At 41.1% G+C, this 23,115-nt stretch overlaps 1 protein-coding gene across 14 annotated transcripts; it reads right to left on the bottom strand.

Annotated features, from left to right (window-relative positions):
- Positions 1–1,239: 1,239 nt before the first annotated feature.
- On the bottom strand, positions 1,240–17,011 carry LOC128904213 (granulocyte-macrophage colony-stimulating factor receptor subunit alpha-like). Of its 14 annotated transcripts, none has more exons than XM_054188233.1 (12): positions 16,875–17,011; positions 16,413–16,464; positions 15,987–16,077; positions 12,123–12,244; positions 10,687–10,816; positions 10,416–10,594; positions 8,905–9,044; positions 5,423–5,461; positions 4,270–4,399; positions 3,761–3,857; positions 2,818–2,899; positions 1,240–1,627 (listed from the first exon to the last, which is right to left on the bottom strand). In XM_054188233.1, exons 4-12 carry the CDS (start codon positions 12,163–12,165, stop codon positions 1,556–1,558), a joined length of 912 nt encoding a protein of 303 aa, XP_054044208.1. In that variant the 5' UTR covers positions 12,166–12,244; positions 15,987–16,077; positions 16,413–16,464; positions 16,875–17,011; the 3' UTR covers positions 1,240–1,555. The 14 variants fall into 14 exon arrangements, with proteins under 14 accessions (XP_054044208.1, XP_054044207.1, XP_054044211.1 ...); XM_054188232.1 differs by lacking the exon at positions 16,413–16,464 and adding an exon at positions 15,679–15,894 and having other exon boundaries at positions 15,987–16,205; XM_054188236.1 differs by lacking the exon at positions 16,413–16,464 and adding an exon at positions 10,907–11,712 and having other exon boundaries at positions 15,987–16,205.
- Between the last annotated feature and the right edge of the window lie 6,104 nt (positions 17,012–23,115).

Raw genomic sequence — 23,115 nt, 5'->3', positions numbered from 1 at the left:
ACTTGTGGCTGTTCCCTCTCACCCTCACGCTGTGCAACTCCCAGACAAGTCTGTTCTGTCTTCTTTACACGTAGTGGAAGACATGGTAGATCCCCTTAGCTTCTGTTCTCCAGGTTGAAAAATCCCAGTTCCTTCAGGCCCCCATAATCCTCTTGGTGTCTCGCTGCTGAACTTACACAGTTTGTCAATGACTTTCTTGTACTAGGAGGCTGAAATCTGGACACGGAACTGCACGTGCAGACTCATGAGTGCTGAGTTGATGGAATAATCACCGTGCTTGACCTGCTGGGTACATGCCTGCCAGTATAGCCCAGTATGTGGATAGTTTTCATTACCACAAGGAAGCACCATCAGGACCTCAGAGCCTTTTCTGAAGACCTGCCAGTCAGTCATTCTCTAGGATACATGCAGTTAATTTTTCCCAGGTGCTTGTCTTTGCATTTGCTTCAGGAGGTTCCTATCAACCCCTTTCTTCAGCTTATCAAGAGCCCTCTGAATAGTAGGCCTACCCTCCAGTATATCAGGCAGTGTCCCCTGCTGCCATCCACAGTCTTACTAAGGCTGCATTTCATCCCATTGTCCAAGTTACTGTTAGTACTAAACACTATGAGTTTCAGCGTTGATCCTTGAGTAGTGTTGCTCATAACCAGTCACTGCATTCAACAACAGCCTGGGCTATTTTCCCAATACCTTGTCCTAACCCTATGGCTCTGAAAAATTGTTGTCCAGCTGTGTAGCAAAGGCCTCTGTTTGAACAAAAGGACACAGAGATTAACTGAGTCATACACTCAATATTTGAAAACACTAAGAAGTCAAAGAGTAATAAAGTAAAAGTACTAAAAAGGCAAGTAAGCAGTAAGAACATTAAGAGCTAGATACCTACAGAAGTAAATTCTGGGCTGATATCAAGTTAATGGTGGCTGATCTCTCAACTTGTAACACAGTTAAACTCTAGGATTAGTTCGGGTTTTAGACATAGTCCTGTCTTTTGAGATTCCTGTTGATTATAGGCCGCCACTCAATGTGTCAGCCTGTCTTCAGTCCTGTTCTCAATTTTCTAGTTGCTCATGTGTACTGAGGAAAACTCAAGATCTGAGGAAACTTCAAGTATGAATAGGCTGTTCTTGACAGTAGAACAAAGTCATTCAGGCACCAGGAATTTTTTAAAAAATTTTTATTCATCTCAATAAATAAATTCTTATTCTTTTTTTATGTGAGACAAACACATTCTATCTCCTTAAACAAATTAAAATGTAACTTTTGTTTTGTAACATTGTAATTTCTTGACTGAAATATTTCAATCATAGTCACAAAACACAAGATATGCCATAAAGACAAATTACCCAAACAGTTAAAGTTAACCATAATTAAAAGCAAATACAATGGCATTTATAAAAATTACTTGTCAAGTATCATTCTCTCTTGGCTGCACTACTGTTTTTGCCAAGAAAAGGAAGAAAGTGAAGAAAAACTATATTTTATTCCAGACTTTCCACAGGAATATACAGTTGCCTGAGCTAAGAAATGCACTTTCAAATTCCTCAGTTTTTCTTGGTTATTTCACTATGTCAACAACTAATATCTCTTCATTTTCAGATGTTAGGGATTGAAGTTTGCTCTCCATCAGCTGAAATGAAAATAAAAGATTCCATTAGTTTTATGCATAAAGTTAGGTTAGCATCTACTTGCTTAACCCACAATTCTGAGATTATTTCAATTTTTGTTGCATGTTTTATAGAAATATTTCACTTCTTTGTTTGTAGCTGATAAACTTTCCTTAGCTAGGCATAACAGTGAAATTTCAGCAGCTTTGTAATGCCGACACATGATTTTTGACTGGCTTGGAAGTGGACAGGGAGAATGTGTGTTTTTCTCCAGTGCACCATGCAGATTACCACATATCATCTCACATGAATTAATACAAAAGGATTATCTTTGCCAAGGTGTGAAAGTAGATGAGTACACGTTGGCCTGAAGTTTAGCTGATTGAACAGACCATGAGAAAGTACTGGACATAACATGATGAACTGCTGGGCAATGAAAGGACACAAGTGAGCTGCTGGTCGGTATGCTGGTCTGGGGAAATGCTGTGTGTGACCACTGCAGTCTGTCCTGCTACCTTACAAAATCCTGTTTTGAACTGTTTTCTGTGTCACCTTGCTTTCTATCCTGTATGTCTAATGTGCTAGAGAACTTCATTGATGCTGGACTAGTGTGTGAGTAGGAGAGACCTGCACCAGGAGAGATCTGCACCGGGAGAGACCCAAGGTGAGAGCTGGTGACCTGGTAGGGGGACAGAGGGTTTGGACACAGAGACCAGATGTGAGGAGCTTGTGAATTTGTGGTTATTGTGGATGAAGAGAGTGAGGGTGTATGCACGTCTCACTGGCAAACTTCATCCCTGCTCAGCTGGAGAGGAGCAGGAGGACTGGGATGCCTGCGACCCTCTTTATGTGACTGCTGGTGGTGTTGACGTGGTGCTGCTAAAGGCACCTGTGCTGGTTTTTGTGGCTGGCTGCATTAGTGTCCTCTGCGTGTCCCATTGTGCATGAGCGTGCCTTGTGCCCTTGCTGCTGCCTGGACCAGGGGTATCAGCCTCTGCGCCTGTGAGACTGGAACAGAAGAAACCCCCCAATTCTGGAAGAGCACTGCACTTAACTTCCCTTAACAAACTTGCCTCCTGATTTGCTCTTGTAATTCCTCAAAATATAGCAAAGAGTTGTTCTCTGTGTTAAGTTCCTTATCATTTAAAAAATAGCTGCAGTAGAGTCTTGTATGTATTTCACACATTTAATATAAAATAGAAAGAGAACATACCTCTGCATTTGTATCAGGCAGTCCATGAAATGCATTTTTTGGCTCTGGGATTTCTGGAAATGCTGCTTTCCAACAGCCGGTTCTGGAGATCAAAAGGGATGGAATAGAAAAGTAAAATTAAGTAACTGTCATGTGTAAAAATCCTTGAAACAGCTTTTATCTTCCTCTTCCAGGATAGAAGAGAAATGAAAAATATACATCACCTCAGCGCAGAATGAACGCATATCAGGAAAACTCTAAGGATTTGGATGGTAATAGTTTCATTTTTGGTTAAAGATTCACTAGTGGTTATTTTCTTCTTTGAAAGGAAAAGGAATTTGTGTTTCTCTTTAAGTCACTACAAACAGTGAAAAGTGGGTATAAAAATTTTAACCAAGTTGGAAGAACAGTATCTTCTCTGAATTACTATATATTTCCATACAAAGTGCATGATACAGCAGAATATCCTTTTTCTTTCTGTTTCCCTTATGTGATTTATTTCAAGAAGCAAGCTGCTTAGGTTATGTGCTTTCAGATTCATTGCTTGCTAGGACAATTCTAGTGAAAGCTGCAAAATCTTTACTGGTAAGTACAATCAACCTCTGTGTTTGCAATAAATTCAGCAGTTCAAGAAACCAGAAAACTTATTGTGTAGACATTCTACCTTACAAATACTCAGAGCAGCTGTGCTGTTAATATAAGTAATTGCATATAATTTCTCTCTGTGCCGTGTTGACAGGAGATGCCCTGGAAAAAGTTGTGTGGATCAGCTGGAGAGGGACTTTGGGCATCACCATTATAGTACCTGCATCAGGATTAATCAGTACCTGCACTTGGATTAATTCTTATACAGTGTGAGTGAAAAAGTTGTATCTATACTACAGAGACACCTCTACCTTATTTAAGAACTGCAGATGTTTCACATACCCACAAAAGATAAAATAAATGCATAAATTAAGTTTACCTTTTGTAGAACAAAATTGCAATGATTGCCACTACGAGTGTCGCAATTGCTACCACAAGTAAAATCCATACTGAAGAAGAAATGATTTCTTCACTTCCTGAAAGAGCCATAAAGTATTATTGTTAATAAAGAGGAATAGATGTACAACTGTGTCAAACATCTGCTCTGGTGACTGACTGGTGAATGTCAGTCTGAAAGGTTTCACTTGATATAAAAATAAACTCTTTAATTTAGGGCCTTAGCAGTAACACCTGTTGGGAAGGATTGACTTTGAGCCCCAGGTATGCACTTCAGTTGCAAATGCGTAACTTCTTATGTCGATTTGTAACGTCAAACTGTTAAGAGATGTATTAATTCTCTTCCTCCTCTTCTTCTCAGTAGCATGAAGGGAAACAAAAAGTTTGCCAAGCCTTTATATATCTGTGTGTCAGTAGATGCATAGCAATGTATGAGGTAGACAGGACATCGCTGGGGGAAGAATAGCCCAAGGCAAGGATTTTTGTTCTTACCAAACTCTACGGGTGGGCTCCAGTCCCCCCAGGCTGAGCTCACGAGGCAGGCACCACCAGCTGTTCTCATTTTCAAGAGGTACTTCTTTCTCGTATTGGATCTTTCAAACATGTGACTATTCCCCCCTTCCTAAAAAACAAAGCAACACCAAATTGTTTTTCTTTGTTGCATGTCTAGGTGTTGATAATACGCAAGTGCCATTTACCAGTGAAACTTTTACAAGGCTAGGAGAGCATTGGTTGTTAAAGTAGATTGCTGTTACAAAACAAAACATAAAAATATGTGTGTTTATTATGTTTATAATATGTACGCATCCATGTATCTCCTTTAAAAAATAACCTGTCACTCAGCAAACTTTTTATGTCTAGAAGCTTTTTGTCTTTTAAACTATATCCTGTGATTTCTTACAATATAGTCTGATCTATTGATAATTTCCCTTGGCCCATTGACAGAGGTAGAAAAGTATTTTGAATTGTCTCATTTCAATACTGCTAGAATTGAGTGATTTGAGGAATAAACTGTCTGCATGAACCTCACCTTCTTCGGTTTTTGCATTATGACTTTTCAGGAAAAGCATAACTTCCCAGCCAAACCTGTGAAACAAGTAGAAGACTGCAATACTTAGCGTTACTACAATTTACTGAACTGTGCTTACTCTCGGATACTTTCAGCATAGAGATGGGGTGTGCAAGCTGCATTGATTAGAATGAGGTGCAGCATACCTGGAGGACAGCCTCCATCCCAAAGGATCCCAAAGGATCCCAAAGGCCTTCTGTGGTCTTTGTTTTTCACAAAGAAAATTAAATTCCTAGGAGATGTTTTCTCTATATCTCTTTTCTCTGCTGTCACTGATGCGTAACTTCAAATTCTGATCCAAATATTTGAGGGGGGGAGAACAAACAATATAAGGTAAAATTGAAGGTTTTTCAAAATACTTAAAGAATAGTAACAAAGTTCTGCCCTTGAATGTTTAGTAAATGACATATGTCATGATGAATTCGCAGTTTGACACATAAAATTTATAAATAAGGATCCCATAAAGCGTAAGACATTGAACGCATACTGATTTAAGGGTATTTGCATACTATTTACTTTTCACAAATGACTACAAAACTAACATGTATTGCTGATTGATAGAATAAACAAACTTACTTGTATAGAAGTATATTTGATTTTTCCCTCGGGGTTATCCTGTAAATTGAGAAAAAACGTTTTATTTTTATGATTACTTGTTTTGTGTTTAGATAGTAAGTCATTTTTATCTACTGTCCCATTTTTCTGCATTACTCTTTCTTATCTACTTGACAGTTTGTTCAGAAGAACGTAATTTATCTAAGATTTAGTATTTAATATATACTTAATCTACAATGCCAAGTTTATATAGTTACTAATTCCTCTATGGAAAAGTATTTATTTTCCTTACCACCAGAGTTGAGAAATAAATTTTCTTTCAGGTTGGTGATTAAATTGAAACACAAGCAAGCCAGACCTGAATGAAAACTGTAACTTTATTCTTACACAAAAAACCAAGAAAGATAAAAATCTGTGAAGTACACCTTTTAGTTTATATCTAGTGTTCATATTTTACAATAAATGTCACTATATTTAATTGCAAATACTATGTAAATGTTGCCCTCTTTTCCCTCAGATGAAAATATTCAGGACTGTCATGGATTCACAGATATTTTAGGCTGCCCTCCAACTACATAGTTGGTAGACAGAATAAAATTCACTCATCTCTTCTGAATAGCCATAGTGACTTCCATGTAATGTAGTGAGCACATACAACTAATGACTGCAGACTATATCATCTCTATTAGCCTGACAGTTATGTATTTTTAAATTATTTTGCACTCTGTATTACTCCATTTTAAAACAAAATGAAATTAGTCCAAACTTGTTTCATCAAACAGCTGCATACATTGTCATGTGGCATCTGAATGTGAGCTTGGAAGGCAGGACAGCTTCTAGAATCTAACGAACTAGCTTAAGCACAGGGATTAATCTAGTGCAACAATACAGTCTACTTTTTTTTTGTGCTTATACTAAAGTAATATATCAGAAATGAAAAAAATGAGGTCATGGAAGATTTCAGAAAGTGGAGTTCCAGAAGGACAGCTGGTCTTTTGCAAATTTTGGAAGAAGACATGTATTAAAGGGCACTGTATTTAAAAAAAAAGAAGAAGAAAATGTGTATGATAGTTAAAAGAGACTCCCTCCTGCAGGGGATGGTGGCACCAATCTACTGACCTGACCTGATGGAGGTCTGTTGCTTGCTAGGGGTCAGGATTCAGGATGCTGCAGAAGGACTGCTAGGCTTGTCTGGCCATTGAATTATTACCCCTTCCTGCTCTTCTGTGTGAGCACCAACGATACGGCCCGGGGTAACCTGGATGGTTTCAAGGGTGACTGCAGAACACTGAGGGGATGGTGAAGGGCAGGAAGCCCAGAAGGTATCTCCTCAGTCCTTCCGGTGTGAGTGAAAGGCATGAGCAGAATTTAACTCATGTTCAGGTCAACACCTGAATGAGTGGCTGGTGTCACAGGTGGGGCTGTGGCTTCTGCAACCTTAGTACCCTTTTTGAAAAATGAGTGCTACTGAGCAAGTGTGGGATGCATCTCACCAAGTGGGGTGAGAGTGTCCTTGCAAAGAGGCTTGCTGAACTGGTCTTTGTGTTTTATGTAAAGGAGCGCTCTCAATACATACAGCTCTGTCTTGGCACAAATGATGAGCCAATAAGAAAGCTTGTGAGTAGGCATCAGAGGACAGACCAACACAGGTCACAATATAGTAGGTGTTCGTTCTAGATCTGCTGATCAAGAAAAGGAAGCAGATGAGACCCTCGTCAGGCAGCTTGAGAAAGCCTCACAGCCACAGGCCTTGGTACTTAAGGGAAATAGCCCTGGAGGGCAAAGTTTCTGGTTGATCTACAAGGACAGACTCCTCAGAGCACAGGAGCGGTCCATTCTGGTGTGCAGAAAATCGAGTAAGTGTGCCAGGTGAGCATGGCAGGGCATGAAGCTTGAGTCTGAGCTCAGAGACAAAAAGGAAGTGTGCAGAAGGTAGAATGCTGAAGGATTTGGGAGGAATACAAAGACATTATCCGCACATGCAGGGGTTGACACTAGTGAGGGAGGTGAACACAAGAAAGGTTTTTATGAGTGCACTGGCAGCAAAAAGGCGATTAAGGAGAATGCAGGTCTGTTTCTCAGTTGGGGGAATCTAGTGACAAGGGGCATGGGAAAGGCTGAGGTATTTGGTGCCTTTTTAGCTCAGTTTTCACTGGTAAGGTTTGCATTCAGGTTTTCTTGATATCCTGATCTATAAAGCCTTAGCTTAAAACATCACTGGAGAAGAATTCAAGATTCTCAGTAAATTCAGTTTATTGGTATCATACATGAAAAAATGTGATTGAAATTATGTTGAACAACAGAGTTATCCTTTTTTGTTTGCTCCCAATGCAAATAATTTCCAATTGTGAACAGAAAGTTTAAAGGCTAACTGTAATGCAATACGTGTTGGTCATAGTGTATTAGTAGAACAATAAAAGTTTATACCTGGCAGTGGTAAACCAATAAATTTTGCAGTACAGTAATTGCTGGACCTTGACATAATCCGTAATGTGAAAACTGCTAATAATCATTTAAAAAATGATAGGCAATTCAGGCTGCGTGTGAATTGAACATTCTTTATAAACTGAATATTAGGCTTATTAAAAGACTTTAAGAAGTATGTATTGTGCCAGCAATGCACTTTTATTCCAACATCACACAGAGTTTTCTATAAGCTTTCTTTTCTGCTAAGGCCAAGGGAGTTGGAGAAGTAATGGAGTTTTGTAGCAGTTAGCTGGTCTTGCGAGAAAAGTCACCTATGAAATAACAAACCCAATCCAGACTAAGAAATTCCAGATAACAGAAAAGTAGGGACGACCTTCCGTCAGCCACTAAGTGGCCAAATCTGGTTGTAGCACAGGCAGGTTTTTCCTTTGTAGTCACTATCTGCCACCCTGTGGTCATTTGACGCAATTCTGCCACAATTAGAGTACTTTAGGTCGGCTGTTGGAGGGGAAGACAGCAAATTCACTCGTTCCTGTTGCAGCAAAAATACTTGTAAAGCCAAAGTCTGAATTTGACTTTCAGTAGCTTAAATGATTCCCTCAGTAACCTGTGCTTATCCACACTGTCTGTCTGCTTTCTCTAACACTTTTTTTCTCATACTCATGCTTGTTAAGTGGATGCTGATCTCTGCCCTTTCACAGAGATGCAGTCATCAGTGAAGGACTCCAATCCAGGAGAGCTCCAACAGGTCTTAGTGAAAGAAATGCCCTTTCTGAGTTTTGTCACAGCCAAAGCTGTGATATGTTCAAGTCTTGATCAACCATGCTCCTCCTCCACACAGTCACAGTCAACCAGTGTATCTATCTCCAGCAATATCTCACACGGGGGAACAGGGATAAAAAAAATGGGGCAGTATGGCATAATGGGGTGCCTGGAAGGCACAACCACAAAGGAATATGCTGCTGTGCATGAGGGATACACCATACAAGAGGGATTGATTTTCTTTCTGTCCATGTATATTGGTAAATGCAAACATATGTATTACTGTTAAATACAGGTGAAGAAATTCCTCTTACCTTATACTTTATGATGATTTCATATTTAAAACACTTGTCTTTGTTAGAATGACTTATTTGGGGTCGTTGCCATTGAATTATGCAATCATTTTTAATTTCATCACAGTTGACAGTGATATTTGATGGAGGCATGAGCTTTTCTGAAATGATATAACCAAGAATTCAAATAATTAAAATCACTTGGTCCCTTTTTTTCTTTGATAAAAGAGAGTGCAAGTGCAAGTAACATCTCTAAGAAGAACCATACTCATTAGTATCCATTTTTCTTAGGAACTCCGTTAGAAATAATTGAAAGACCAAAGTTCTTTAAATCCTGTCCCTAGGATCAGAAAAAACAAGGACTAAGCCTGGGAGCATGACTTAGGAGCATACAAAGATACAAACACTCTCCATTTACTCTTTTAGATGAGTAAGGTAGAGTTCTGTCTTCTTTTTGCAAGGATTTTTTTTACTGCAGAAGAAAAAACTGATGTCAAATCTAATGTAAGAAGTGCAAAGGTCATTTCTTTCTTCAAGCCTCCTCACAGGATGCCTCTGTAACATGAAGTTGCTGCGTGCTTGATGTTGTGAACTATTCCGTTTATTCCTCCCTTGCGAGAAATTAGCCATACAAATTTAAGAAAGACACTTCAGTTTTAAGAATCTAGCCAACTTCTTCACACATCTCCCCTCAATTCACAGGTGTCAGCAAAAATATGAGGACGTTTATATTTTGGTCATGGCCAAGGACTTGATTACTTGATTGTAACAGCAAAAGACAGCCATTCATGACGTAAAGGCTGATAAAAGGCTGGTAGAGGAAACCTTAGTTTCAGCTACGTTGCTACTTCGCAACAATATTTAGAGACAGGCCTGGTCTATTTGTGATGGGCTGTTTGGTCAAAGAACAGTCTTGTTTCATCTGCCATGAATGATATTACAGCTCAATTCCTTCTCTTTATAGAATGAAGCCATTGTCCATTTTTTGGAGGCAATAGCCAAAACTTTGCCAAAAAGGCTTTGGCACAGTAAAAGTAATTGCAGAGGATGCTTCCAAATTAAAGCACCACATGTGAAAGAGCATATGAAAACCTGGAGTATTGTGTACACATGTAATATTCTCTCATCAAGCTTATGGTGTTGGTGTATGCCATTCCCACTGGGAATGAGAAGGAGAAATCAGTGCACAGATAAACTTCTGAAAAGCCTCCGCTGTTGAAAGGTCTTTGGCCATCATTGAAAGGACAGCAGCGGGAAGTAAAATCTTTTCAGTCCTCTGAACCTTGTTGGAGAAAGACCTAAAACCAGTAAGGGTAGACTGATGAAGAATTTGGGGTAGGCTGCAGCTGTGGAGCTTCTTGCTTATTTTCCCTTATTGCTTTTTCGCTTGAGGAATAACTTTTCTTGAAGAAACCAGAGCGTCTTACTTTCGACTCTAGGGGAGACAGAGGACTTGGTTCCTTCTCAGGGAAAAATGCTCTACTACCCTCATGCAATAGTGAAAACACAGCAAAAAGAAATTATTTACTTACCAATTTTGTACAGTTTAATGTACTTATTGTAAAACTGAATCAGGGACTCATTGCTAGACCCGTTCACCAGGAAGTAAGCCTCTACTGCAGTCTGTATTGTCACATTTTGGAATCTACATCCCGTGTTTCTGCCGTTTTCATCTTTAATGTAAAGCTTGCATTCCATTGCATCATCATATCTGTGTATAGCAAGGTATTTTAGATAAACGTGGGCAGTGTGATGCATCACATGAGAATGCAGACTTCCCTAGACTCAAGCAGACCTACTTACCTCGAGTACTGCCAGTGGAGAAAATATTGTGTATCTTCTGGAGCATTCCTGCCTGCCTGCCATGTGCAGTTCATGAGGGAAACATTATAAATCACACAGGAGAAATTTTCAATGGCCGAGCCATTCATGCCTGCAAACACAGGAATATCCGTGGTGAGGAAAAATTGTGTGGCTGCTCCAAGCTGGAGGATCATGGCACATGCTTGGATATATTAGATACCTTCAACTCCTGCTGGTTATTGCTTGGGTTAGGAATGACTTGCTTCATTTTAGATATAACACTGAAAGATATTTGCACTGACAAATTCAATGAAGAATTTGTCATGGATAAATCCTCCAAAGATATGACCATAGTTGCGTCTGGTAGACTAAGTCTCAGGGGAGTCTACACTGTGCTAGAACAGGCTGATACCTGAAGCGGATACCTCTATGCTTTGAATCATTCTTATTCAAAAGGAGACACTGGTGCCACGATGTCACAAACTGAAACATTTCCCTGTCATCCTTCAGTACCCTGCTGTAGCATTTTTATTTGAAGGATGATCTTCAGCACCCTGTCAAATGAGTGAAGAGCATGAGAAGCTTCCCTGTGGACTCCAGAGAGGGAGAGAAACCCAAGTGCAGAGCTGTGAAGTTTTTCAAGACTTCAGGGAGGTGTAGATGCAAACTTCTGAGGTGCTTCTGCTCTGCAGTGATGCCTTCTTGCACCTGGGATTAACACGAGGAATATTTTCCTGATCACAAACGTATCAATTTACTCTTTAACACCCTTCCCCAACAGAACTGAATAAGGAGACTAAACATACCTTTCAAAAGGAAGGATTAGTTATCCATCCTTTTATAAGAAATCAGCAAATACTTTGAGCTTGATGAGGCAGGAAGTAATGCCATTTGGTATATGCCAACTTCATGTTGCTTAAATGAACAGATCGTGTACCTCATTTTCTCAGCAGTCTCATGTATATTACCCCTCTCATACAAAGAGGAGTAAATTCTGTCAGACTTTTCATTTTTGTGGATGGGACACTGCAAAATTTTGGGCATTGCACCATGAGTTACACTGTGACAAAATTCAAGATTTCACAGATTTCTCAAGGAAGAATTTCAGAACTACAGCCACAAACCTGTTTCACTTGGATTTTTAATAATATTTTAAAGACATTCAACTGCAGTCAATAAAATATTAACACAAACAATTAAAAGAGAATTAGTAATTAAAAGGATGGCACCAAGAAGGTGGCAATTGAAGGCTAAAAAATTGCTGACCTAGTTATAGGAAACTTTTTTGGTTTTCACAGAAACAGTCATAAGGCTGTGAACAAGAACCTGTTCATTATACAGGAAACATATAAATTAAGGAATGAAGAGTTTCAGTTTTTCTTTTATCCCCAGTCCATTGGAAGTAGCAAATTATTCCCCGAAGTCTAGCGTATTACCTTGAGGTACATATCTGCATATGCTTGAGTATGTGCCATTCATGTTCACTGCTGTAACAGAAAAGCTTGCTCCATTGTGCAGAGGAGGTGCTACATTTCCAAATGCACTTCATATTCTCTGCCTGAAAAATGTCACGCAGAAGTTTCACTTTTTAGTTTTTCATCTATTGGTTTACATGGTGCTACTCCTTGTAGAAAGGGCTTAAGCTTGTGCATGATTTGTGACAGTGGGACCACTACAATAGTGAAGTAGGTACTGATGTCTTCCCAGGCTCGAGCATTTTCTTCCCAGAAGCTTTGGGTAATGAACCTGTATCAGTGCAAGGTGAAGAGTTCAGGGCTTCCCTCCAGAAAAGCTCATGGCAGTGTTTGTTAGGAATATCACTCCCTCCCCTCCTTCTACCCATAGTCCACAATAGTCCACCAAATCAGTTGAACCACCTCAAAATACAGCATATGTGCTTTCATAACAATCAACAGATTCTTATCTGGCTGTAATGTGCTTTATACTCCTTTGAAAGACAAAGGGAGATACCCCATAAATGACTGCCTGGGCAAGGAGCTGGCTTGAGGTTCACCCCCACTAACATTAGCTTTCTAAAAACTGGCACCGAATTTGGTCAAGTCATATAGGTGTCTTGTCTATGCAGCAGTGAAGGAAGATACAGACAGTGGCATATAAGATGCATGGGATGCATTGCCTTCAGGTATGGGGTGTACCGCTCTAGCAGCTCCTGTCAGATCTTAGAAGACTATAATTTCCATGCTTAGATAGTTGAAATGAAGGTGACATGAATCTACTGAAATCTGGGATTACTGTTACAGGTGGTATAACTGCATGAAGTATCAGAGGAGTTGCCAAATGTCAGAATTTTCTAGAAACTGCCTATAGAAACATTAATGTTCACCATCGATGTGGTATACATCTTGCTTGACACAGTAGTGTTGTGTAAAATGCTCCTTCTCTATTCATGCAAAATAGATTGTCAAAACCAATACCTTTCTGTTACAGTTCCTTTTGCTGAAACAATGTTATTTTGGAGATTACCTACCCAATCAGATGCACAAGGAATATTGGCCAAATGGATGGAGACAGCTTTGGGCTGTAGAGGAAGAGAATTTAGCTAAGGCAGGAGTGATACACGTACGGGGAAAAGAATAATCCCAAGAGGACAACTTCATGACTTGCTTTGAAGTACCTGTGCAGCTTGTAGAGGCCAGTGAAAGAGGAAACTGTTTTGCTTAACAAACATCGTAGTTGCAAAATAGGAAATGCTTAGCTTACTGTCTTCTCTGCATAAGCACTGAAAACCAACTAAATCTGAAGCTGAAGTTGCCTTTTCATAAAGTCGTGGCACTTCTCAAGTAGTCCATTTACACAAGATCTGAGTTCTATGTTTCCTGTCTGTTATCAAAAGTTTGGATCTGAATTGGAGCTGAAGTATGGATCTGATCTGGAGCTGAATTTGGCAAGGAATGGGAAAATAATTATAAGGCCTTCTACAGATACATTGGACAGAAAAGAAAGATTAAAGAAAGTGTATCACCTCTGATAAATAAGACAGGAGAATTAGTGACAACTGACATGGAGAAGGCTGAGGTACTCGACAAATTTTTGCCTCAGTGTTCACTGTCAATCACCCTTTCCACTTCTCTCAAGTCCTTGAATCTCAAGGCCTCTCATCTCCCTCCCATCATAAGAGATGACCAGGTTTGAGACCTCCTGAAGAACCTGACCACACATAAGTCCATGGGACCCAACGAGATGCATCCTAGGGTGCTGAGGAATTGACTGATATAGTTGCCAAGCCACTCTCCATTATATTTAAAAAGTCATAGCAGTCAGGTGAAGTGCTTAGTTACTGCAGAAAAGTGAATATCACCCCCTTTTTTAGAAAGGGTCATAAGGAGGATCTGGAACTACTGACCAGTCAGCCTCACCTCCATGCCTGGTAGAGCAACAGTTTTCATCTACCTGGATTTCTGTAGCACCTTTGGTATGGTCCCCCACAACATTCTTGCCTCTAAAATGGAGAGATGTATGCTTGACAGATGGGCTGTTAGACAATAAGAAATTGGCTGGCTGGGTACTTCCAAAGAATTATAGTAGTCAATGGCTTAATGTCCAGTTGGAACCAGTAACGAGTGGTGTCCCTCAAGGGTCCATACTGGGACAAATATGATTTAATATCTTCATTAATGACATAGAGAGTGGAACTGAATGACAATGACACCAAGCTGAGTGGTGCAGTTTATTCACTAGAGGGAAGGGATGCCATCCAGAGAGACCTTGATAGGCTTGAGGGGTGGGCCCATTTGAACCTCATGAAGCTCAACAAGGCCAGGTACAAGGTCCTGCATCTGGGTCAGGGCAATCCCCAATATCAAAACAGACAAGGGGATGAAGACATTGAAAGCAGCGCTGCAGAGAAGGACTTAAGGATGCTGGTGGGTGAAAAATACAACATTATCTGACAACATGCACTCACAACCCAGAAAGCCAACTGTATCGTGAGTGCATCAAAAGAAGCGTTGCCAGCTCTACTCTGCTTTTGTGAGACCTTACCTGGAGTACTGCATCCAGCTCTGGGGTCCCCAGTGCAGGAAAGACATGGACCTGTTAGAGTGGGTCCAGAGGTGGGCCAGAGGAATGATCAGAGGGCTGGAACACCTGTCCTCTGAAGAAAGGCTGAGATAGTTGGGGTTGTTCATCTTGGAGAAGAGCGGGCTCTGACAAGACCTTTTTGTGGCCTTTCAATACATAAAAGGGACTTACAAGAAAGATGGAGAGAGACTTTTTACCAGGACCTGTAGTGACAGAACAAGGGGCAATGGTTTTAAACTGAAAGATGGTAGGTTTATACAGGATTTCAGGAAGAATTTTTTTTTATGATGATGGTGGTAGGACACTGGACCAGGTTGCTCAGAGAAGTTGTGGATACCCTGTCATTGGAAATGTTCAAGGTCAGGTGTGATGGGTCTTTGAGCACTGTGATCTAGTGAAAGATGACCCTATTCATGGCAGGGGCGTTAGACTACATGATCTTTAGAAGTTCCCTTCCAACTCAAACTGTTCTATGATTGTATGAACCTGCTTGGCCCTCAGGAGTCACTCCAGAAATATTGTGTCTTCACAGGCTTCCGTGTCACACCAATCATCCCTGAGCAAGCACATCGCTGCATCTCCAATGTCCCTGAAAGCTTATGTATCTAATTCAGTTTGTCCTTTGTAGTTAAAAATTCTCATCTGCACAGCAATGAGATGCCTCTTACTGAAGTTCCTCTGAAAGCAGGAAAAGAGACAACCTTACAATTCAGTCCCATCAAGGCCCTGATTCCACAAGATTCCTCTGAAGGCAAGAATTTCACAATAGTGGGCAGAGAGGACAGATATGCCTCAGTACTAAGACAGGTCTCAACAAAAACTAGAAAGGACTGCTAAAACAGAGACTATGTTGTTCCCACCAAGGGTACTTTTTTCAATTACTTAAGGATAAAAGAAAAAGAAGGAAGTGTAATGATTTATCTCTGATAAAAATTTATATAGCAAATTTACCATTACAGTCTCAGTAAAATCTCCTGCAGTCACTAAACACCAGTCCTCAGTGAAATTCATGCTCTTCATCCAACTCAGTTCCATTTTCCACTGAATCAGCATCAAATTTCTAATAGGTGAGTCTGGCACCTCTGCTGCAAGTGTTGCATAATAGGATCAGTAAGTTGCAGGACTGATTCCCAGATTTTCAGGTGCAGAAGTTATTACCGAGCACATCTAAGACAGAAAGCAACTTAAGCACAACTACCCATAATGAGAAACACATTACACTTCATCAGAGGATTGTCCCATGGAAGTGTTCTACTCACAGTCTGTGCAGTGCCAGCCAACACACAACCGGGTGATCAGCAGCATCCACTGGGTCAGGAAGATGAACGCAAGAGGAGCAATCATCTCTTCCTTTTTGGAGACAGAGAACAGGGAAACTTGATCAAGGTGAAAGATGTCAGCGTGAACCACTCTCCTCTGAACTTTTCTAATCTGATGTGCTCGTATGCCTGCTTCTACACCATCTGATCATCTCAGTTCTGGTGGGAGGAAAGATTAGATAGACTTCTCAAGCAGTTAGAGAAATGTTCAAATAAACACTAACAAAGTTAAAGAAGTTCTTCATTTCTGTAACAAAAAAATTGTGTGATGATTCATAAGGCTGGTGATCTTGAGAGCACTGTATAAAAGTTACATACATCCATCTGATGACTGGTATCTTAAGGTCTAAAGATCTATCTATTTACCTGCTATATACGAAGGTTAGGATGAATAGATGTCAAGCAGGTGGGTAAACAGCTGCAAACAAAAAATATCAAAATGGGTCACAGCAATAGCAACCAGCTTGAGTTACCCAATGGTGAATATGATAAGTTTGGTGAGGGCGTTAGTTCATGTACTTTCAAGGATTTTTTTGAGTATATGTTTAAAAGCGGATCTAGGAGCAGTGTCTAACTTCTACAAATTCAGTACCAAACCCAGTAAGAAAATTAGAATTGTGTCTAGGACCTTTCTTAGCAAGCAGTAAAATTTATTTGCAAAAATAAATTTTATTTATTTGCAAAAAACTTCATTCAACTTAGCTCATGTATTCCTCTGACAGCTTTTTAGATTTTGCCTGGGACATCAGCCCTCCAGCCCTGGACTTCCTAGAGTCTCAATGAATAACCCAGCACACAAAATAGTCGGAAAGACAAAGATGGACCTACCTTCTATTTCAAAATGTCTTTATCTTGTTTATCTTTCTGTCATAGTCTTCAGGCTCAAAGAAGATGGGAAGACTCGTATCTTAAATATAAAATATTTAAATGGTATAAATAGGGTTGTCTCCCTTGCTGCTTGTGTTTTGAGGAACTGTAATATCATCGGAAATGTTGCAAGATATGATGGTCCTCACTTCCCTCCTGTTTCTTGCCAAATTCATGTAATTGCACAACTCAGTTTCATATAACATGAACAAGCAGTTAGCTGGCTAAACTTTCCTTTCTGTTGTACTGGTTCTTGGTAATCATACAATCATAGAATCACAGAATTGTCTGGGTTGGAAGGGACCTTAAAGACCACCGAGTTCCAACTCCCTGCCACGGCCAGGGACACCTTCCACTAGACCAGGTTGCTCTAAGAATCCAGACTGGCCTTGAATCCAGCAAGTGCATAGAAATCTTTTCTTTTACAGGTATTTCTCTCTAGCTCTATATAATAATGAGTAGCATCTCTCAATACAAACCATGTCTGGGGGCTGGGGGCAGTAGGGGCTCCCCATGGTGGGTGACGGCAGGGCCTGGCAGCCAGGGCCCATCCCACCCCTTTATGGGTGCAGGGCAGCTGAAGCCACCAGGGCTGGGCCATCGGGCACCTCCCTGGGGTTGGGCCGAGGCCAGGCTGGGTTGTAGTCCCATGGGTGGCCCAGTTCAGAGGGCCCATGTCCAGGCAGGGCAGGGCTGTGGGGAGCTGTAGACCGGCCCTGCTGCAGCATCACTGGGGCAGGAACTGATGGACACGGGGGGCTGACATGGGGTCCTGTGCGCTGTGCAGGGTAGGAGAGTCCCACGGGGCTGGGCAGGGATTGTCTTTGGAACACTCAGGGAGATGACAACGCAAATTGTAAAAGATCCTTAAGCCTGTGGAAAAAGAGGATTTCAAAACTTGAATGTGAAGTCTTCAAATAAGATATATCACTATAAAAAGTTGTGATTTGGGTTTGTTCTCAGTCCATTTCTCCAAGTGTCAAAAAAATTAAACCACAAGACACTGCAAAAACAGACAAAAAATTGCAAGTAGTAAGCATCTAACTACAAAAAGCCACTCCAGGGCCTGCTGCTGAGCATTTGATCCCTTCTCAGGTCACAGCTGTGCATCTTCTAAAGGAGAGAGTTATTATAAACAGTATAAACCATCAAAAGTTCCTTCATACCCTGAAAGGCTTTGCTTCACGGAAGACAATGTAATTTGCTTAATATGGAGATCTATAATCCATGTAAAGTAATCTTCACATATTGAAATTGAAACATCACTAGAAAATATGACATTTTTCAAACAGAAAGATATGTCAACATTTTTGTTTTAAAAACAGGCAGATCTGTTCTTCTGGAGTTAAAAACTTGTAGGAGAGAGAGCAGTCCATGTGCTTCTGTACCAGTCCTATTTCTTGTCTGCTATATTTGGGAAGAGTCACCTGCTGCCCAGCACCCTTCCAGAATGCTCCAGGATTCACCTTTAGCAAAATCTCAAGGCCATTCCTATCCTATTTATTGACATATGGAGTGATACAACCATACCAGCCGTAGTTAACGTATCAGCTATTCACACATAACTAAGATATAGCGATTTCCAACAGAGAAAGCCAAAGACAGTGCAGTGCTGATTGCCTCTGGGGACAAAGAGGGCCTACTTTCTAGACACCCAGAAATGCCTAGGCTCATGAGTATTTCTGCTTCCTCGATTCCTGCTGGAGTGTGAGACTGAGGACTGATGAACTGTAAGTGTGCTGTCATTTGCCAGGTTCATTTTTTTATGTTGCTTGTAAACATGAATGATGCTGAGCTGTCACCGAGACCAGCCAATGTCCCAAAGTGGATATCTGACCTCCTTGCTCCTCTGCAACTCATGCAGTATAAAGGGAAGAGGTGTAGCACAGCAAATCTACTCATCATATAAGGAACATTTTGACTGCAGAAGTATTTTATACAAAAATAAAAACTGAACCAGTTCATCTTCTGCTCACATGCCATACTAGAAGCATAAAGCAAGGCCTGAACTGAAAAGCAATATAAGTGACACCCTATGGTTATATTCATGCATTTGATCATGTCTGTCAGTAACTCAATATTGATTGAGAAGATGAACAACTCACCTTGAGCATCCAGAGCTTAAAAAAGCTCCACTCATCCCTAGAAACAGTAATCATGAGAGAATTAATAGAGCTTGGCCTGGTCTTTTGTGGTTTCAGAGGAAAAGGTCTAAGGCGATGGTGCCTTTATAAGGATCAATTCATGGGAGTTCACTTCCTTCATATGTCAGGAGAGAACAGAAATGTAACAAAGGTTTTCTGAAGCATAGTTATGAAGCAAACAGTGGAACAAGGAAAAAAAAGAATAGTGGATATTCTACCAGAAAGTAGATTTAGTCATGGAAGAAGCTCTTTTTGTTAAGAATCACTATTACTATCCCTATCACATTAAAGGTGTCAACAGACAAAGCAAATGAAAGCCTAGACTTCAGGTCTGGGACCATGATAGTCATTCAGAGGAAAGAGTAATCCATTGTCAGAAGTTTCACTGCACTCCCAGATTAAAGAAATTCCATACTTATCCATGTAGGCATTTTTTTTAACACTTACTGTGCTGTAAAGTTGGAAGAGAGGACTTCTGATCACAAAGAATGAAAAAACCACACACTTTAGTGTGTCCTCATCTTTGGAAGAAAAGCACTCGATTTTGCTGTGGTAACAGACAGTATTTCATAGAGAATGGAGGGGGGAGAGTTCCCAGGGTGATAAAATCAGAGCCATAGGAAATGTCACAGAGAATCAAATGGCGTTCTGGAAAATGAAGGAAGACAGAGTTTCTCTCCATCTGCCTTTCTCTGTCCTTTCCCACAGACTTTCACCTCCCTTCGTCTCTGTCCTTCAATAGGTCAGTTCCCAGAGCTCTAAGCAGTCTCCCATCCACTCCATCAGCAGACATATCCAAACCAGGAGCTCTTCTCACCCTGTGGCACCTCACACTGCAGGAGCGGAGAAGGGAGGGAGTTGAGGTGATCCATGCAGCACCGAGATTGGACTGGGGAGGAGGAAGGCTAGGATCAATTGCACCGAAGTTGCATTTCCTGATCCTGCACCACTTTAGGGATGGTGTTTAAGGGCAGCTGTTACTGTGAGGGGGGGTGTAGCTGCACACTCCTATGGAGATTTCTTGGCAGAAGCAGTTGGACCACAAGGTTGTGCCCACTGATGGCTGTGGCTGGATTTCTGGGCAGCATCTGTATCTGAGACACCCTTTCATCACACTGTTTAACATTGATGCAATGGGGCGCTGACTGCCCTGGGCAACTGTGTGTTTTTTTCTGTGCCTAAATCTGGTACTGGGAAGTGTCATCAACTCCCAACCTTTGAGTCATCCCAGTTATGCATCTTGCAATGGGTAGACAGAGATAAACACATCTGTCCAGTGCTGGGTTCTCTTTCTCCAGTTGAACTCCCACTGGATCCCATGCAAAGCCCTGTGCTCCCATTCTGGAGATCTCCTGAGCCTGTGGAGCAGGCAGCAGAGGAGCAGCGTGGTCTTTGGCACTCCCTCAGATTATACACCTCCATAAAAAAATGAGGAAGTCTGGGTTTGGAGGTTTCAAGGTTTAGGTATTTTTTTGTTTTTCAACTGGAATATACTGCAGCAGAACAATCCAAACAGCCCACAAGGACAGTGATGTTACCACAGACAAAGAAACTCTGCTACACAGGGGATTTCCTTGGTGTCTGTATTTAGAAGTCTTGCCCTGAGGCTTTCAAAAATGCAAACAAATCAACAAAAAATTAAAAATCCCAAGCAAAGCTGGTGCTGATGATGGTGCTACCATAGTCTTTTATCTTTTAGAGGCCAGAAAACTAGTGTTGAATGGCCTTGCTAGGAGCTGGAAGAGAAACGAGAAGAAGAGAAAGAGAAAAAAGCGGAGAAAGAGAAGAGAAAGCTGGGCAGAGACACTAGGTCTGTTTTCCAACTTTTGGCTCTACAAGGACTGGAGTCATTGCAGGAACGTGATTAAAACCAACCTTGCTCTAAAGTCCCCAAAACTTGAAGAATAATTTATTGCTCCAACAATAGAAGTGTTCACAATAACTGCCCAGGTATTTTCCTATACTGGTGTCTTACAGCTTTTGTGTAGACCACAAAAATACAAATGGGAGACAAGGTCTTCTCTTTGGTCCTTGCAGCAAGAACTTCCTAGTTTTTAGCAAATGCCTCTCCACAGAACAGAGGAAGAGCCATAGGAGATGAGAATACAGGAATTCTGTCTGTGTGAACATCCAAACCACTTGGTTAGAAGGTTTTTATACCCTGACCATCCTTTTCCAGTGAGTGTTATATTGGACCTTTGAACAGGGACGGGAAAGGGACACCTTCACTCCACTCCTACTCCCACCTCCACTACCACAGGATTTCTGGAATTCTCATCAGGGTGCTAGTAGTGGATTCCAGTTTTCTGAATGCAGCCTTGGCAGCTTTTGTAATAAATGCAGTGGGGGCCACGATCAATTGTGAGTGAAGCAGGATGGAGAGGATCCAGTAGACCCTAACTGTTTCATTCCTCTTTGAAGTAAGCTCTGGCTTTAGTTGACCAATTTTGATGAAGGTGCTCTTACCTTTTGGCAGTTACAACTTAAACAGAAGACTGCTTCTCTGGTTGTGTTTTAAAAAGCTATTAAAAACAAATTGTTAATGAAAGATTATTTAGAAACACGGAAACATAGGAAAAATTGGTTTCAAATGTGGCTTCTTGGAGGTCATCTGTTCTACTGGAATTTTATCGCCCTGAGAGAACTTTATCTACCATGAGGGAATTTCAACCATCTGAGATGACTTTAACCGTCCTGAGACCTCCTGGAAGGACAAAATGTCAGGGTACAAGCAAGCCAAGAGAATTATAGAGATCACCAGGAACAATATTTTGATACAGATGGTGGACAAGACAACTACAGGAGGTACTCAGCTGATCTGCAACTCATCAAAGAGGAACTGATCATGGATGTGACAGTCATTGATGGTCTTGACTGCAAGTATCATGATGTGGTAGACTTTAAGCTTCTGGAGGAAGAAGGCAAATAGGATACTATAAATGTTGGGTGTCATGAGAGCAGACTACAGCTTGCTCAGGGCAGGACAGGATCTGAGATCCAGCGCTCTGCCCATCTCTCAGCCCTTAACTGAGAGACTGGCAGTACTTCAGAGAGACTTACTATGGATGTGCTGAAGTCTCCTGCCAGCAGCTTGGGTTTAGCCTTCAGCACATCCTTCCTGTTCTTTCCTGTGTCTTGGGTGCTATGACACAGACAACAGCTCATCCCTTGCAGTCCCAAGTAACCTCTCTAAACAGCTCATGACATCTTCCACCTTAGCCCTGGCACACAATCCACTATGCCAGAGGTGTCCTCGCATACCTCACAGATCCAGGTCTCTCTGCCCTCTGCCACCACTTGCTTCCTCCTGACCTTCCTTTGCTGTAGGACCTCACTTGGTGTCTGTCTGCTGGAGCTCAGTTCACAGTATGGGACAGCTCAAGGCATCAAGTCCCTCTGGCCAGGGCTCTGCTCTGGACAGAAGTGGAACTCCCATAGGAAGCTCTGGTTTGGTGAGGACAACTAACTCCGCCATACAGAGGTTTTTCACCTGGCGCACTCTTTTCTTAACCTCGGCAGCATCTCTTCTGTTTTGCAGGGATTCAATTTACTAGAATGTGGATACCACTCAAGACATTCCCCTGTGCTAGAGTCTGTCCTATGAGTGTGGTTTTTTTTTTTTGGTTTGTGGGTTTTTTGTTTGGTTGTTTTTTTGGTTTGGGTTTGTTTTTTGTTTTTGTTTGTTTGTTTGTTTTTGTTTCGTTGTTGTTGTTTTGGTTTGGCTTGGCTTGGGTTTTTTGTTTTGTTTTGTTTTTCCTGGCAAAAATGCAGAAAGAAAGATTAAACCAATTTCAGAAGAAGTCATTTTAGCAGCCTAAGGTAAAGCTTTAGAAAAGCCAGTCAGGAACAGAATTGCTTAGCAGGCACGGGTGATCTTTAGTGATTATTCTGTAGAGACACTCTCCAAGTAATGCTGATATGAGGAAAAAAACAGATAATTTGTAACGGCGGTATTAGTAAACCTGGTTGTTGTAACCATGTAGCCCTGTAATATGATATTGCCATTTCTGGTAACAGGCTATAAGCTTTGTAATGAGTTTGCAAGGCCTCGGTGTTGA

The sequence above is a fragment of the Rissa tridactyla genome, chromosome 1, assembly GCF_028500815.1.
Source record: "Rissa tridactyla isolate bRisTri1 chromosome 1, bRisTri1.patW.cur.20221130, whole genome shotgun sequence".
In the NCBI taxonomy this organism is placed as follows: Eukaryota; Metazoa; Chordata; class Aves; order Charadriiformes; family Laridae; genus Rissa; species Rissa tridactyla.
The sequence above is the reverse complement of the archived record's forward strand: the minus strand, read 5'-3'. Positions and strand labels throughout refer to the sequence as shown.

Coding starts and splice junctions, on each gene's coding strand:
- LOC128904213 (XM_054188225.1), bottom strand. CDS start 16,071: ATGATTGCTCCTCTTGCGTTCATCTTCCTGACCCAGTGGATGCTGCTG. Junction 5,462..8,904: donor AAATCATCATAAAGTATAAG/GTAAGAGGAATT, acceptor CTCAATTTACAG/GATAACCCCGAGGGAAAAAT. Junction 1,628..2,817: donor TGCCTGATACAAATGCAGAG/GTATGTTCTCTT, acceptor TTTTCATTTCAG/CTGATGGAGAGCAAACTTCA.